The sequence below is a fragment of the Cynocephalus volans genome, chromosome 16 (assembly GCF_027409185.1).
Source record: "Cynocephalus volans isolate mCynVol1 chromosome 16, mCynVol1.pri, whole genome shotgun sequence".
NCBI classification, from domain to species: domain Eukaryota; kingdom Metazoa; phylum Chordata; class Mammalia; order Dermoptera; family Cynocephalidae; genus Cynocephalus; species Cynocephalus volans.
In genome coordinates, this window is record NC_084475.1 from 16,723,673 (window position 1) to 16,736,094 (window position 12,422).

The window sequence follows — 12,422 nt, forward strand, 5'->3', positions numbered from 1 at the left end:
TGGGATCCGAACCCGGGGCCCTGGTGTTATTAGCACCGCACTCTCCCGAGTGAGCCACGGGCCGGCCCCACAAACTTATTTTTTATGACTGTTTGAATTGGCCACTTAAGCCCCACATGGAAGTAAAACGATTACAGCCATACCATAACTGGCCTGTTCCCCAGAAAGTTCAGATCGCTGTTTTCTCCAAACAGGTAACCTTCAGGATGGGTTGAGTCAAACTTCTCTCCTCCCATAATGAAGTGGCTGGCAAAATAGCTTCCTAAAGAGGGAAAAACAAAAAAATCAGACAAGCAGAAAGCAGTCAATCTGAACCAAGTAAAAAAGTTGATTTTAAAAAATGTTAACCCTTCATACAAATAATTAGAGCAATTTCTAACCCCAGGAATGTTTTCTTTTCCTGATTTCAGACAATGGCACGAAATAAGCAAAATCATAGCAGAGAGAACCCAACATAGCAAACACAAAATAGATCATTGTTTTCCTTTTAACATTCTTAATTAAATCCTTATTGTGATCTGTCTAAAATACCATCAGCCAAAAACCCAGAAGGTCCCACAATGCACATTAATGAACATATATATATATTTTGTTTCTGATATTTTTCCTTAAATTTGAAGTTCTATGTATTCAGGAATCTTAACTACAGGTATCAGCATGTATACACAAGCATATGTTTCTTTGCCTAGATTTTCATAAGGAAGCTCATATCTACAAACAAAGTCTCAGTACAGACATACTACTGCTTCTACACTTCCATAATCCTCTATGATGAAGGTTCTTTACACTTTAATTTACTGTACAACATGATTGTAAGGAAATATGAATTTAAATAATATAGCTGTCCCTGGCTTTACCTACCAATTAGACCAATTACCACACAGACTATGGAGTTTAATAAGGAGATATTTTAGAGCTATGAAAGGATACACACATACCCCCTCAGGCTTACATGCATTAACACTGCTAATGGTCAGGGCTGCAGGGACATTAGTCATGGCAGGCCCTCTTTGCCCCATCTTAACCAGCCAGGAAGCAGGGATATTTTCAATACAGTACAACAACCAGATGAAATCAGCAGTCAGGGGTCAGAATGCCCATCAGCCTCATCCAGATAACTGAGAAACTGGGCCAGGATATAATGGTACTGATAAGTCACCAAGGGAAGCTTAGGTAACACCGAACATTCCATACGGGAATACATTTTAGCTTTGATGTTTAAACGAATGCCTCTTACCTCAGATTTCTATCATCTAATTCTCCCATGAAAGTGAGCTGTCCAAAGTGAAGGACTTATACCATAATATACCTTTATCAATGCTCTCATATACCCCAATCCTCAAATTAATACAAAGAACTTACAAAATGGCAAAAGGTTTATGTGCTATACAGCTAGGATATATATATATAAACTGACTTAAGTTGCAATTTTTGTTGAAGATTTACAGCAAACTAAAAAAAAAAAAAAGAGCTTTATCCCTTTCAGCCAGTGGAGAAGCCACGGGGAAGGAAGAAAGAGAAGAAAATTCTAATAGAAAAATTGCACCAAACATTCATTTTTTAATTTTCTACACATGGAGCTTTAGTCTAGAAACAGCTATTAAACAAATCAGTGTGGATAAAATCACTCACCACAAAGTGAGGCAATTCTTGAATTAAACAACAAGCAGGAAAACATTATTTGAGAGTAACAGCATCCAAAATCAGAGCAACCACTGAAGAATTCTTGAAAGTTACCCATCAGAACTTCAAAACACAAACAGCAGCCATTTGCTGTAGTACAATAGTGCAATTCATCATTTAAGAAAGCTTAATTATCAATTATTTATGTCTAGGACTTGCTAGCCCTATTTTCCAAATGCATAATTTATACAGAGGGGAGGTGCCTAGTTGCCTTAAGTAGAAGCAGCCATCTCAAATAACTGAAGTCATTATTGTTGAACCTTAGTAAAACATATTTTCTACACATTAGGGATTATGTATTTATTATCCATTAGGTGAAATTAGAAAAGTTAAAGATGCTACATTGATGGATGTCTTGCCAAAACAATGAATAAAGAATGAAGAGAAGTAAGTTTGGTGTCTGGAGCCATCCAGGTTGAGTTCAGTGTGGGAACACTGAGTTTCCAGCACCTGAGGGCACTCAAGTGAGGTATATGGGGCAGTGAAATCCCCAGATGACTAGCTTACAGATGACAGTGATTGACTCCAGCAACAGGAGAGCACTAAGGACTTGGGGGCTAAAGGGTAAAGCAAGTAACAGGGTTCTATTGGAAATGCCCTTTTTAGCCATGATATTACAAGAAAAGAAATTATCAAGGAAGATGTGTAGAGCTACTACTATAGTTTTGTCTTCCATTAAAAATCAAGAGCACTGATCTGATATACAAAAATCTAAAATTAGGGTCAATACTTCACAGACTTAAAAAGATTTTTCATTTCAGCAAAACAATGCATGTAAAGTTCTTTTAAAAAGCTCATCTCCCTGGGCCGAGCCCGTGGAGCACTCGGGAGAGTGAGCGCGTGGCGACAGTTCGGATCCTATATGGGAATGGCCGGTGCACTCACTGGCTGAGTACCTGTCACGAAAAAGACAAAAAAAAAAAAAAAAAAAAAAAAAAAGCTCATCTCCCTTGGTGCACTTAAAATACAAATACAACTTCATTTATAAAAATTCGATGTAAGCAACTTTTCATAAAAAAATACATTGAATAAAGTATTAAAGATAGTTGTATACTTATATCTGGGACTGATTTCCTATGATTACATAGGTGGCAAAAATAATCTTTCAATTAAAATTAGTTTGAACCCCTGTTCAACCACTCAATAATTCTTTGACAATATTCATTTCTAAACTTTTGGCTATTAAGTAGGAGATACTTAAAATGTGTAAGACTATATGAATTAAAATAGAATAAGCTCCCCAAACTTTCATCAGCTAAAAGGAAAAACAAATTTAAGACAGCCCCAAGTTTGCTTTTTGCTTTCTTTGAAATGAACCCCTAACAACATACCCTCACTTAGATTAGCGAGAAAGAGCAAACCAACCATTCACAGGCTGAATAAAACTTTCTATTTGCTCAGTCTTTCTGAAGGGACAAATAAGTGAACAGTAACGTATAGCCACCACATCAGCAGCACTAACACCAAGCACATCATCAGTCCTCCCCAAAAATGCCTTTTGGACAACTTGTGCATATTTTTACTTCTTAACAGCATAAACTGTGCTCCAAAATCAGAAATGGTAGGGAAAAAGGCACTCTCCTAAAATACATATTTGCCTATTTGCTAGTAGGAATAAACAGATATCGTTAGTAGTTAAACAACAAGTTTTTCATTATTAGTGAGCTACAATTTCTTAATCAAAACTCATATTCAGAATTTTTTGCAGGGGCTTTAAGAAGCCACATCAAATACAGATCTCCAAAACTGCATTTAAACCAAAAGGTATGAGTGGGGAGGAGGGCAGGAGAATAAGAGTTTAATAGGTACAGATTTTTAGTTTTGCAAGATGAAAGAATCCTAGAGGATGTATTGCACAACAGTGTGAATATACTTTACTGAACTGTACACCTAAAAATGGTTAAGATAGTTAAATATATTGTTATGTATTTTTTACCACAATAATAAATAAATATCAAGAAAAAACACCACCACATAAGATATGGCCCAGAATGCCCAACACTATGACAAGCTCACTAAAACTACTGAGATTTAAAGAAAAAAAGGCATTCAGGTCAAAAGTCAAAGAATATAGAGGAAGAAAATCAGCGCCATCAGACTTTTCAGTAGCAACAGTTTATGCCAAAAGACAAGAAGTAACACTTTAAAGACATTCAAAGAAAGACAAGCCCCTGAGCTCAGCTGAGGAGTCTACCAGAGAATAAGCTTCAGACAACCAGCATCCCCTCCATGCCGCTGACACAGGGACGGCTGGTGACCATGATTGAGAACTAAATCGAACATCAGATAGAACTGAAACTGAGTGGTAGTTCCAAGGAGAAAAGTATAGTCTGTAATGGCAATTTGCCCTACAATTAGAAATAGAGTGCAACTCTCAAAGAATGGAGGAGAATGGGACAGCAGAAGAAAAGTAGAGTAAGTTTGCTGACAGATTTTAGATTTTACGTGGGAGTCAAAGGAGATTCCTTTGAATCAAACACTGGGGCAGAGAGGAGAGGTGAATGAAGAGGTGACTAGCTATTTTGATATTATTCATAGCAGGAAACTAATAGACAATAACAACAGCAAAAAAAAAAACCTAACAGAAGTATACAAAGATTAGATAAAGGTAACTATTAGAAAAAAATACAAATCTTCCTAAATATCAAGAAATACATCTTAAAAAAAAAGAGCAAACTAAACAGGCTACATAGTGAAAGACTGTATAAATTTATATATACATGAGTATATACATTTACATTCGTATATAAACAAAATAATAGGACCAAATTTGTGCCAAACATACTGATCATATGAATAGATGTAAATTGGCTTAATTTGTAGCATGCTACCAGATATGTAAGGAAAAGTGAATATGAATATATACACATTCCCATTAGTATTTTAAAAACAAGCAATGTAAGGATAAATCAAAAAATTTTAAATGGTTATAGGAGGAGGGAGAGAACAAGGTAGAAGGTATTAGGATAGGGCCGAGCCCGTGGCGCACTCGGGAGAGTGCAGGGATGGGCGCCGCCGCCGCCGCGGGTTCGGATCCTATATAGGAATGGCCGGTGCACTCACTGGCTGAGTGCCAGTCACGAAAAAGACAAAAAAAAAAAATAAATAAATAAATAAATAAACAAACTGAGAAAAATGTATTGGAGAATGGGAAAGTAAATCTAAAGAAAAGAAATGGAAAAAAAGAAGGTATTAGGATAAAAGCTAGATGTCTTTGACCATGCATTGTTTTGTATAATTAACACTAGAACAATATACACATTTTTCATAATTATAAAATTTTAAAAATTTTAAAGCAATCCCTAAAAATCAAAAGTAAAATGAAACAAATGAACCTAAATGTATGTCCAGTTATTGGCATAACCACACAAATAAAAACTATTCCAAGTAACTTTAAAACACTATAATTTGACTGTACATCTCTCATGGGATATACCCTACAGGGAAGAAAACTGCAAAAAATATATATCTTTCTCAAACTGTTTATAGTAATCATATTATTGGTGGTAGTACTATTCTTCTGAGAATGTGAAATTAAGCAAATGAACAATCATGTGATATTTTAATTTTATCATATCTGGTATCATTGAGAATCAGGAATTCTCACATGGGAGAAAGTTAAAGCCCACATTAAGAAAAAAACATGAATTTGAAGTATCAATAAAAACTCATGATGTATTTTGTCTTCACAGACAATGTTTCCTAGCTCTGTCCACTGAAAAGGCCTAGAAACAATGACCAACGACGTAGCAGTGACCATCTCTAACACCCAGACTGTGGCCCCCAGATATTTCCTACCAACAGGAACCAAGGCTCTTTGGAGGCTGCATTCCAGGTCCACGGCAGGAAATGCACAAGATGCACCCGGAAAATCTTGTTGTACCAGATAACAAGGAAGCTCTCAAAGCCTACATGGGTCATGTCAAAAGGACTCAAGAGCTGACGTGAAGAGGTTCCCACTGACCAAAGATAGAATGTACTGAGCTTCATCAGGATAATAATGGCAAGGACTAAGATATGGTAAATGTGCCAAAGTCCCTGAGTCCACAATGATATTTAAGAGGAAAAAAGGTCACCACTGGAGGATACTAGTGAACCAATTCATTATTTTGAAAACTGGTAAGTAAAGGAAAAGCATCAAGCGTTTACCTTGCCTTTCTTACATGAACTGTACCCCTGAATTAGTGACCAATTAATAGATGAGGGAAGTTTCTCTTTACAAAAACATTCCAGCATATCACAGTTTTACAACCCTTAATAAATTAATGAGTCATCAATCACCAACATCATACACCACCACCAAAAAGACAACCAGACACAAGCCTAGTGATGGAGAACACAACAAAGTAGTCTTACCAAATACAAACACACATACATAGAATTTTTAAGCCTTAAGAAGAAAATGAATTTGATCAAGCTGCTGGATCCAACATCCAATTTGCAGGAAATAGAACAGAACATGATTAATGACAGTTCAGGAAGGCACTCAGCAAAATTCAGGTTGTGGAAAACTCTACAAGACAAATGACCAGGTTTCCTCAACAAATACATCGAAAGTGGAGAAAGTATTGCAACAGACAATCCAAAATGCAGCTTTATTTTAATCAACCCTCTAATTTCCACATATTTTATATTATACAGTCAGCAAAGACCAGGACTTTCCTGGTCCCAGCTGCTGTCCATGCTCCTTCATGGGTTCTTTTAGAAGAACTAAAGTACAAGGAAATAATAGACATTAAAATCGTATGGGTTGGGCCGGCCCCGTGGCGCACTCAGGAGAGTGCAGCGCTTGGGAGCGCAGCAGCGCTCCCGCTGCGGGTTCGGATCCTATATAGGGATGGCCGGTGAGCTCACTGGTTGAGCGTGGTGCGGGCTACACCACGCCAAGGGTTGTGATCCCCTTACCGGTCACAAAAAGACAAAAAAAAAAAAAAAAAAAAAAAAAAAATCATATGGGTTCATAGAAGCTATTCATGATAACCAAAAGGTGGAAACAATTCAAATGCCCATCAGCAGATGAATGGATTAAACAAAATATGATATGTCCATACAATGGGATATTAATCAGCCATTAAAAAGAGTAAAGTACTGATCCATGCTAAAACATAGATGAACCTCAAAAACATAGGAAAGACACCAAACAAAAAAGATCACATATTGTATGATTCCATGTATTTGAAATATCCAGAATAGGTAAATCTATACAGAGAGAAAGCAGATTGGTGTTGCCAGGGGCTGGGGAAGAGCAGAGTGGGGAGTGACTGCTATATGGGCACCTGGTTTTATTTTGAAGTGATGGAAAAATTTTAAAACTAACAGAGGCGGCAGTTACACAATGTTGTGAATGTACAAAATGCCACTGAATTGTTCACTTTTACTTATTTATTTTGGTGGCTGGCCAGTACAGGGTTGGTGTTCACTTTTAAATGGTTAATTTTATGTTTTTGTAAATTTCACCTCAATTAAAAACAACTCACATGGGGAGGAAAAATTTAGCACAAGTCAGATTATGTTGTCATTTGAATTTTAACTTTAATTTTCAAACACATATTGTAAGCAAGATACAGAACCTTACCAAAATTATCCCTCTTAAATGTCATCTGTGAGAAAGGTTTTCTTATGCCCACTTTTCAGTTGAGGAAACTAGAGACTGGAGAGTTCAATGACTTGCGCTAAGTCCCATAGTTAAACAGCAGAGGCAGAAAGAGGCAAGGTTCAAACCCAAGGTCTGGTCAAGTCCAAATCCCTTGCCATAAACAAGACACCTGTTTGACCATCTGACAGAGGCAAAGAATAGTGTGTGAGGGGGAAAAGTGGAAACCAACACCTCTCTCTCTCTCTCTATACACACACACACACACACACACACACACACACACACACACACACACACACAAATTTAAAGTCTATTCTTTCATATATATGTGGAAGAGAAGCCAACTGTTTGGGATCCTTTATGATGTGATACCTGACTTTCCCTTTCCCTGTACTGTAATAGAAAAAAGAGGGACAACACATTTGATGATAAAATGCTCAAGCAGATAAAGCCCAGGTATTTTTCTTTCTGACAAAGGCAAACAAAAATTGTAAATCAGACGCTTTAGTTTCAAAAACATTTTGTTTTCCACATCAATTTTAAATATTTTATTTTACGTGTCTAGTGGAAGAGCCAGTAAGTTCAAAGTACAGCCTCCCTGTCCAGAATAAAATATGGAATAAAATGAAACAGGAAAACACATGGACTGTACTGCCAAAGTTTATATTTTTAGAAACAAAAGCAAAAGACCTCTGGACCTAAGTAAAAATTTTAGAATTTGCAGTGTTTTCTTTCTTTTTTTTTTTTGTCGTTTTTTCGTGACCGGCACTCAGCCAGTGAGTGCACTGGTCATTCTTATATAGGATCCGAACCCGCGGCGGGAGCGTCGCCGCGCTCCCAGCGCAGCACTCTACCGAGTGCGCCACGGGCTCGGCCCGCAGTGTTTTCAATACATACACAATTACTGTACAAATTTCCAAAGCACCATCAGAAAGAAGTAAAACAATATAAGGCAAAACTTGATACTTACTCTGAATATCAACAACAGGAATTACAAAGATTAATTAAATACCTATGAAACAAGCAATTCTATGACAATTTCTGGAGTCCCTCAAAGTTTCTAGAGGTCCTATGCATAGACCAAAACATAGAAGCACATCTCTACTTTCAGCCAAGATGCCATGTGGAACTGACCACACATAATTGTTTTAGAATCTCATCTAAAATACCTTGTATAAACATCCACCAACAGGGAACGTACTTTAATAAATCTATCAATAGAATGCTATGTAACCATCAAAAATGCTGATACAATTTTACATTTTATTGGCAAGGAAAGACGCCAAAGACATTTTACTGAGCAAAAGATACAAGTTACAAAAGAGCAGGTTTAGTAATGCCCACTTATAAAGACTATGGGTTTGGGCTGGTCAGTTGCTCAGTTGGTTAGAGTGCAACTTTATGTCACCAAGGTCACAGGTTTGGATCCCCGTACTGGCCAGCTGCCAAAAAAAAATTAATTAAAGAAAAAAAAAAGACTATGTCTATATTAGGACAGATTCCTGAGAGAACATTCACTGATTTGTTAACAGTGGTTTCCTCCATGTGGAGGAATTTTATGATGATTTTTACTTTCATCTTTTTGCGTTTTTCTATATTGCTGTAGTTTTTTTATAATGGATATCTAATCTATTATTTTATAATAAGAAAAAACACTAAAGCTCCTTTCATTTTAAAAAAGCATTAAAATACCTTAAGGATTTGGCATACCTCTTCAAAAAGTTAACACCTCTCTATAAAAAAGCAATCTTTAAAAAACTTAAAATTTAGAAATAAGTTATTTTATTTGATTCCAGAGAAGCAACTGCACCAAGTTTTTCTAACCAAGTGTGAAGAAAAAAGTAACGGTAAGATCAATTCAACTACATTACCACCAATAACAATTAGGAATCAAAATGTCATTTTCTAACAGGAGGCTTATAAAACAGAAATAAACTGAGAGTCGCAGATATCCAGTAAAGTTAGTTTATGCAGAGAGCTTATCCAGATAACCCAAGACCCCACTATCTCCTACCCAAAAAAGAAAAAAAAAAAAAAAAAAAAAATCATCAAGCCACCCATTGTTTTTTCCCAAAAGTAATCAGACTCAGCATTTCATTATCTTAAATAACAAGATAGTCACCAACTGGACTTTGTGTCTTTATCTACAGTTCTAGGCTTTCAAACTAGACACATGATAGTTTCAATATTTTTACCTGAATGTCTCTGTGGTACGATGTTTATAAAGCTACAGACTCCACACTAGCCACTCCTACTGTACCTTCAGATCAGCGCTGTCCAGTAAAAATATCATGTGTGCCACAAATGTATTTTAACATTTTTTAATAGCTTCATTTTTAAAAAGTAAAAACAGGTACAATAAATTGCAATATATTTTGTTTACACCAAATGTTCAAAATATTATCATTTCAACATGCTATCAACATAAAAATATTAAGGAGTTATTTATATTCTTCTTTTGTACTGAGTCTTCAAAATTTGGCACATATTTTCCACTGTCTCTAGTCCAGCTCAGTTTGGACTAGGCACACGTCAAGTGCTCTGTGGCCATGTGTGGCCTGTGGTTACCATACTGGACAGAGTAGCTCCAGACACTGCTTTTTAACATCCAACTTTATAGTAGTCACAATTAGTCACAATCAACGCTTTCTGGCTCTGCAGAACTCGGGGCCACTCCAAGCAAACTTGCATCACACTGAGGGAGCCCTATCCTATCAATGACAACTCTTGAAGCAAGAGCCCCAAATCAACAAATTGACTTCAACTGTCCACAAAGAAAAATGCAACCATTTGTGCCTCATCATGTGAACAAAAAGATAAATCTCATTCAGAATTCACTATCTTAAATAATTTACATAATCATTTTGAATTTAAGGTTTGGGGCATATTCCTAACATCACAGTGAAATTACATACTGGTCAGTGGATTTCCTAAATTATGTCTGCCTCAATGAGGAGATGTGACATTTGCTACCGAACCACTATGAACTACTGTGTAACAACATCATACAATAAAGGTCAATTAAACCCATTTTCCATGTTTTACAACTCTATATTTACAGGCACCCTAAATGTTAACAAACAAAAACTCTAATTTTAAAATAACTTTTCTTTCCCAATCTAAGAAATCACTGAAATATGCCTGACTCTATAGTCTATAAACAGGCTTGGGGAAAAAAGTGTTTAGACCTTTAGTAACAATAATTTATTTACTGTCATGGCACAATTCCAAACCAAAGATATTAAACTTTCTGATGTCATGGAGACTTTGTATTTTATAAAATAAACAAACAAATTTTGGATTTTAGCCACTATCTCATGCTAATAGGGAGTTTTTATTGTGAGACCTGTAATCAATCTTCTAACATTTTTCCTTAATAAGGTCACAGTAAAATAAATTAAACAAATATCCCACCTTTAAGTAAGAAATACTAATCTTGAACTATTTACTTTTGGACTAATGGAGTCATATACGTGATTGTTGCAGAAAATGGAACTGTGTTTAAAAATAACTTTATATAAAATTAAAATACAGGAAAATTGGCTATAGGAATCCTATTAGGTTTTCATATATTTGAAAAACCTTCATCTACATGACATTTCAATACCACACTTTTAAGTTTTAGGTCACTAAAATAAAAAGGAAATAAAAGTTTTTTCAAACAGCTCTAACTGTTCACCTCAATGCTACAATGCTATGGTGCTGCCTTTGTTATTCATGTTTTTGTTTAAAAAAAAATTACACATGTAATATCAGCCCTTTGCAAAAAAAATTAATACATCGAAGTATGTAATTTTTTTTTTTTTTTTTTTTTAAGATGTCTGGTAAGGGGATCTTAACCCTTGACCTGGTGGTGTCAGCACCACACTCTCCTAAGTGAGCTAACCAGCCATCCATATATAGGGATCCGAACCCATGGCCTTGGTGTTATCAGCACCACACTCTCCCAAGTGAGCCACAGGCTGGCCCAGAAGTATGTAATTTTTAAAGTGATAATCCAACCCTACTCCACAAGCCTCACAATTAGGTTGTGGCCTTCCAGATTTTTCTACACATACACAAATACATCCAGGTTTTCTGTTTTACTTTGTCTTTCAAATTGAATGGGATATTGCACATATTGATCTGCAAGTTGCTTTTTTTCACCTAATGTACTGTAGGCATATTTCCATGTCTATACTCTTGGCTGGACGTCATTGTTTTTAATCATAATCATAATCATAATAACTTCTAAGGGCTTAACCCATACCAACACTGTACTAACAAGTACTACATGGGTTTTTCCTCACAACCGTATGAAGGTATTACTAGTTTCTTTTTATTTACAGAAGAGAAAACTAACACACAGAGAAGTTAAGTAATTTGTCCAAGGTCACACATAGTAAGGGGCAGTATCAGGTCCCCAAATCCAGCTACTTTTATTTCAGAGCCTGTGTGTGGGTTGTTTTTTTGTTTGTTTTTTTTACTGAAAAATAAGTTTATTGGTAGTAACTTCATAAAATTTATTCCTGATATTTGATGTTACAAACTTTAGGGTCGTTGAGATATGCTGGATACCTGTAAGTACCTGGCATAAACCCCATTATTTGAACTCTCAATTGCTTTTGTGATTTCCTTCTGTTTCTTCCCACAAAGACCTGTTATGTGCCTTCCAATGATGCATAAAGTAAATGGACAAATGAACTGGGACAAAAGCTGTACATTCTTATAATCTATGCATTTTCCATACAAGATACATTTCTTAAGAGGCTTCTTATAAGGATTTTCCATTGGAACGGGCAGGTCCTCATTACTGGTTACCTGTTTATACCGTGAACAGCCTCTTCTCCCCGGCACCGTGTGACTCCCGGGAACCTAGAGGCAGACAGCAGCCACTACCAAGCATGTCAACTGTTTCCTCCCTAAATCACTGCAAACAGCAACCATAGCGGCCATGGTTCCTCGTTCTGTGCATGCTCTTAACCGTTACACTGCATTCTCATGGAATACCTAGATTTAATTGACTGTTTCCCTACTAACAAACATTCTTTTCTCTTTCCAGTTTATGTTGCTTCCTTTTTTTCTATTTGATTGTTTTTACATCTGGAATGTGTGGATATGGACTGTGTGGGATAAGGATTTAATCTTTTTTTTTTCCATATAA

At 36.2% G+C, this 12,422-nt stretch overlaps 1 protein-coding gene and 1 pseudogene across 2 annotated transcripts in view; both read right to left on the reverse strand.

Annotated features, from left to right (window-relative positions):
* RNF157 (ring finger protein 157) overlaps positions 1–12,422 on the reverse strand; it is a 77,700-nt gene that overhangs the window by 55,931 nt on the left and 9,347 nt on the right. For both annotated transcript variants that reach the window (XM_063080679.1, XM_063080680.1), the window contains exon 2: positions 144–262. In XM_063080679.1, the coding sequence (XP_062936749.1) occupies positions 144–262 (119 nt within the window). The remainder of the gene's footprint in view (positions 1–143; positions 263–12,422) is intronic.
* On the reverse strand, positions 11,782–12,214 carry LOC134364379 (small ribosomal subunit protein bS18m-like; annotated as a pseudogene).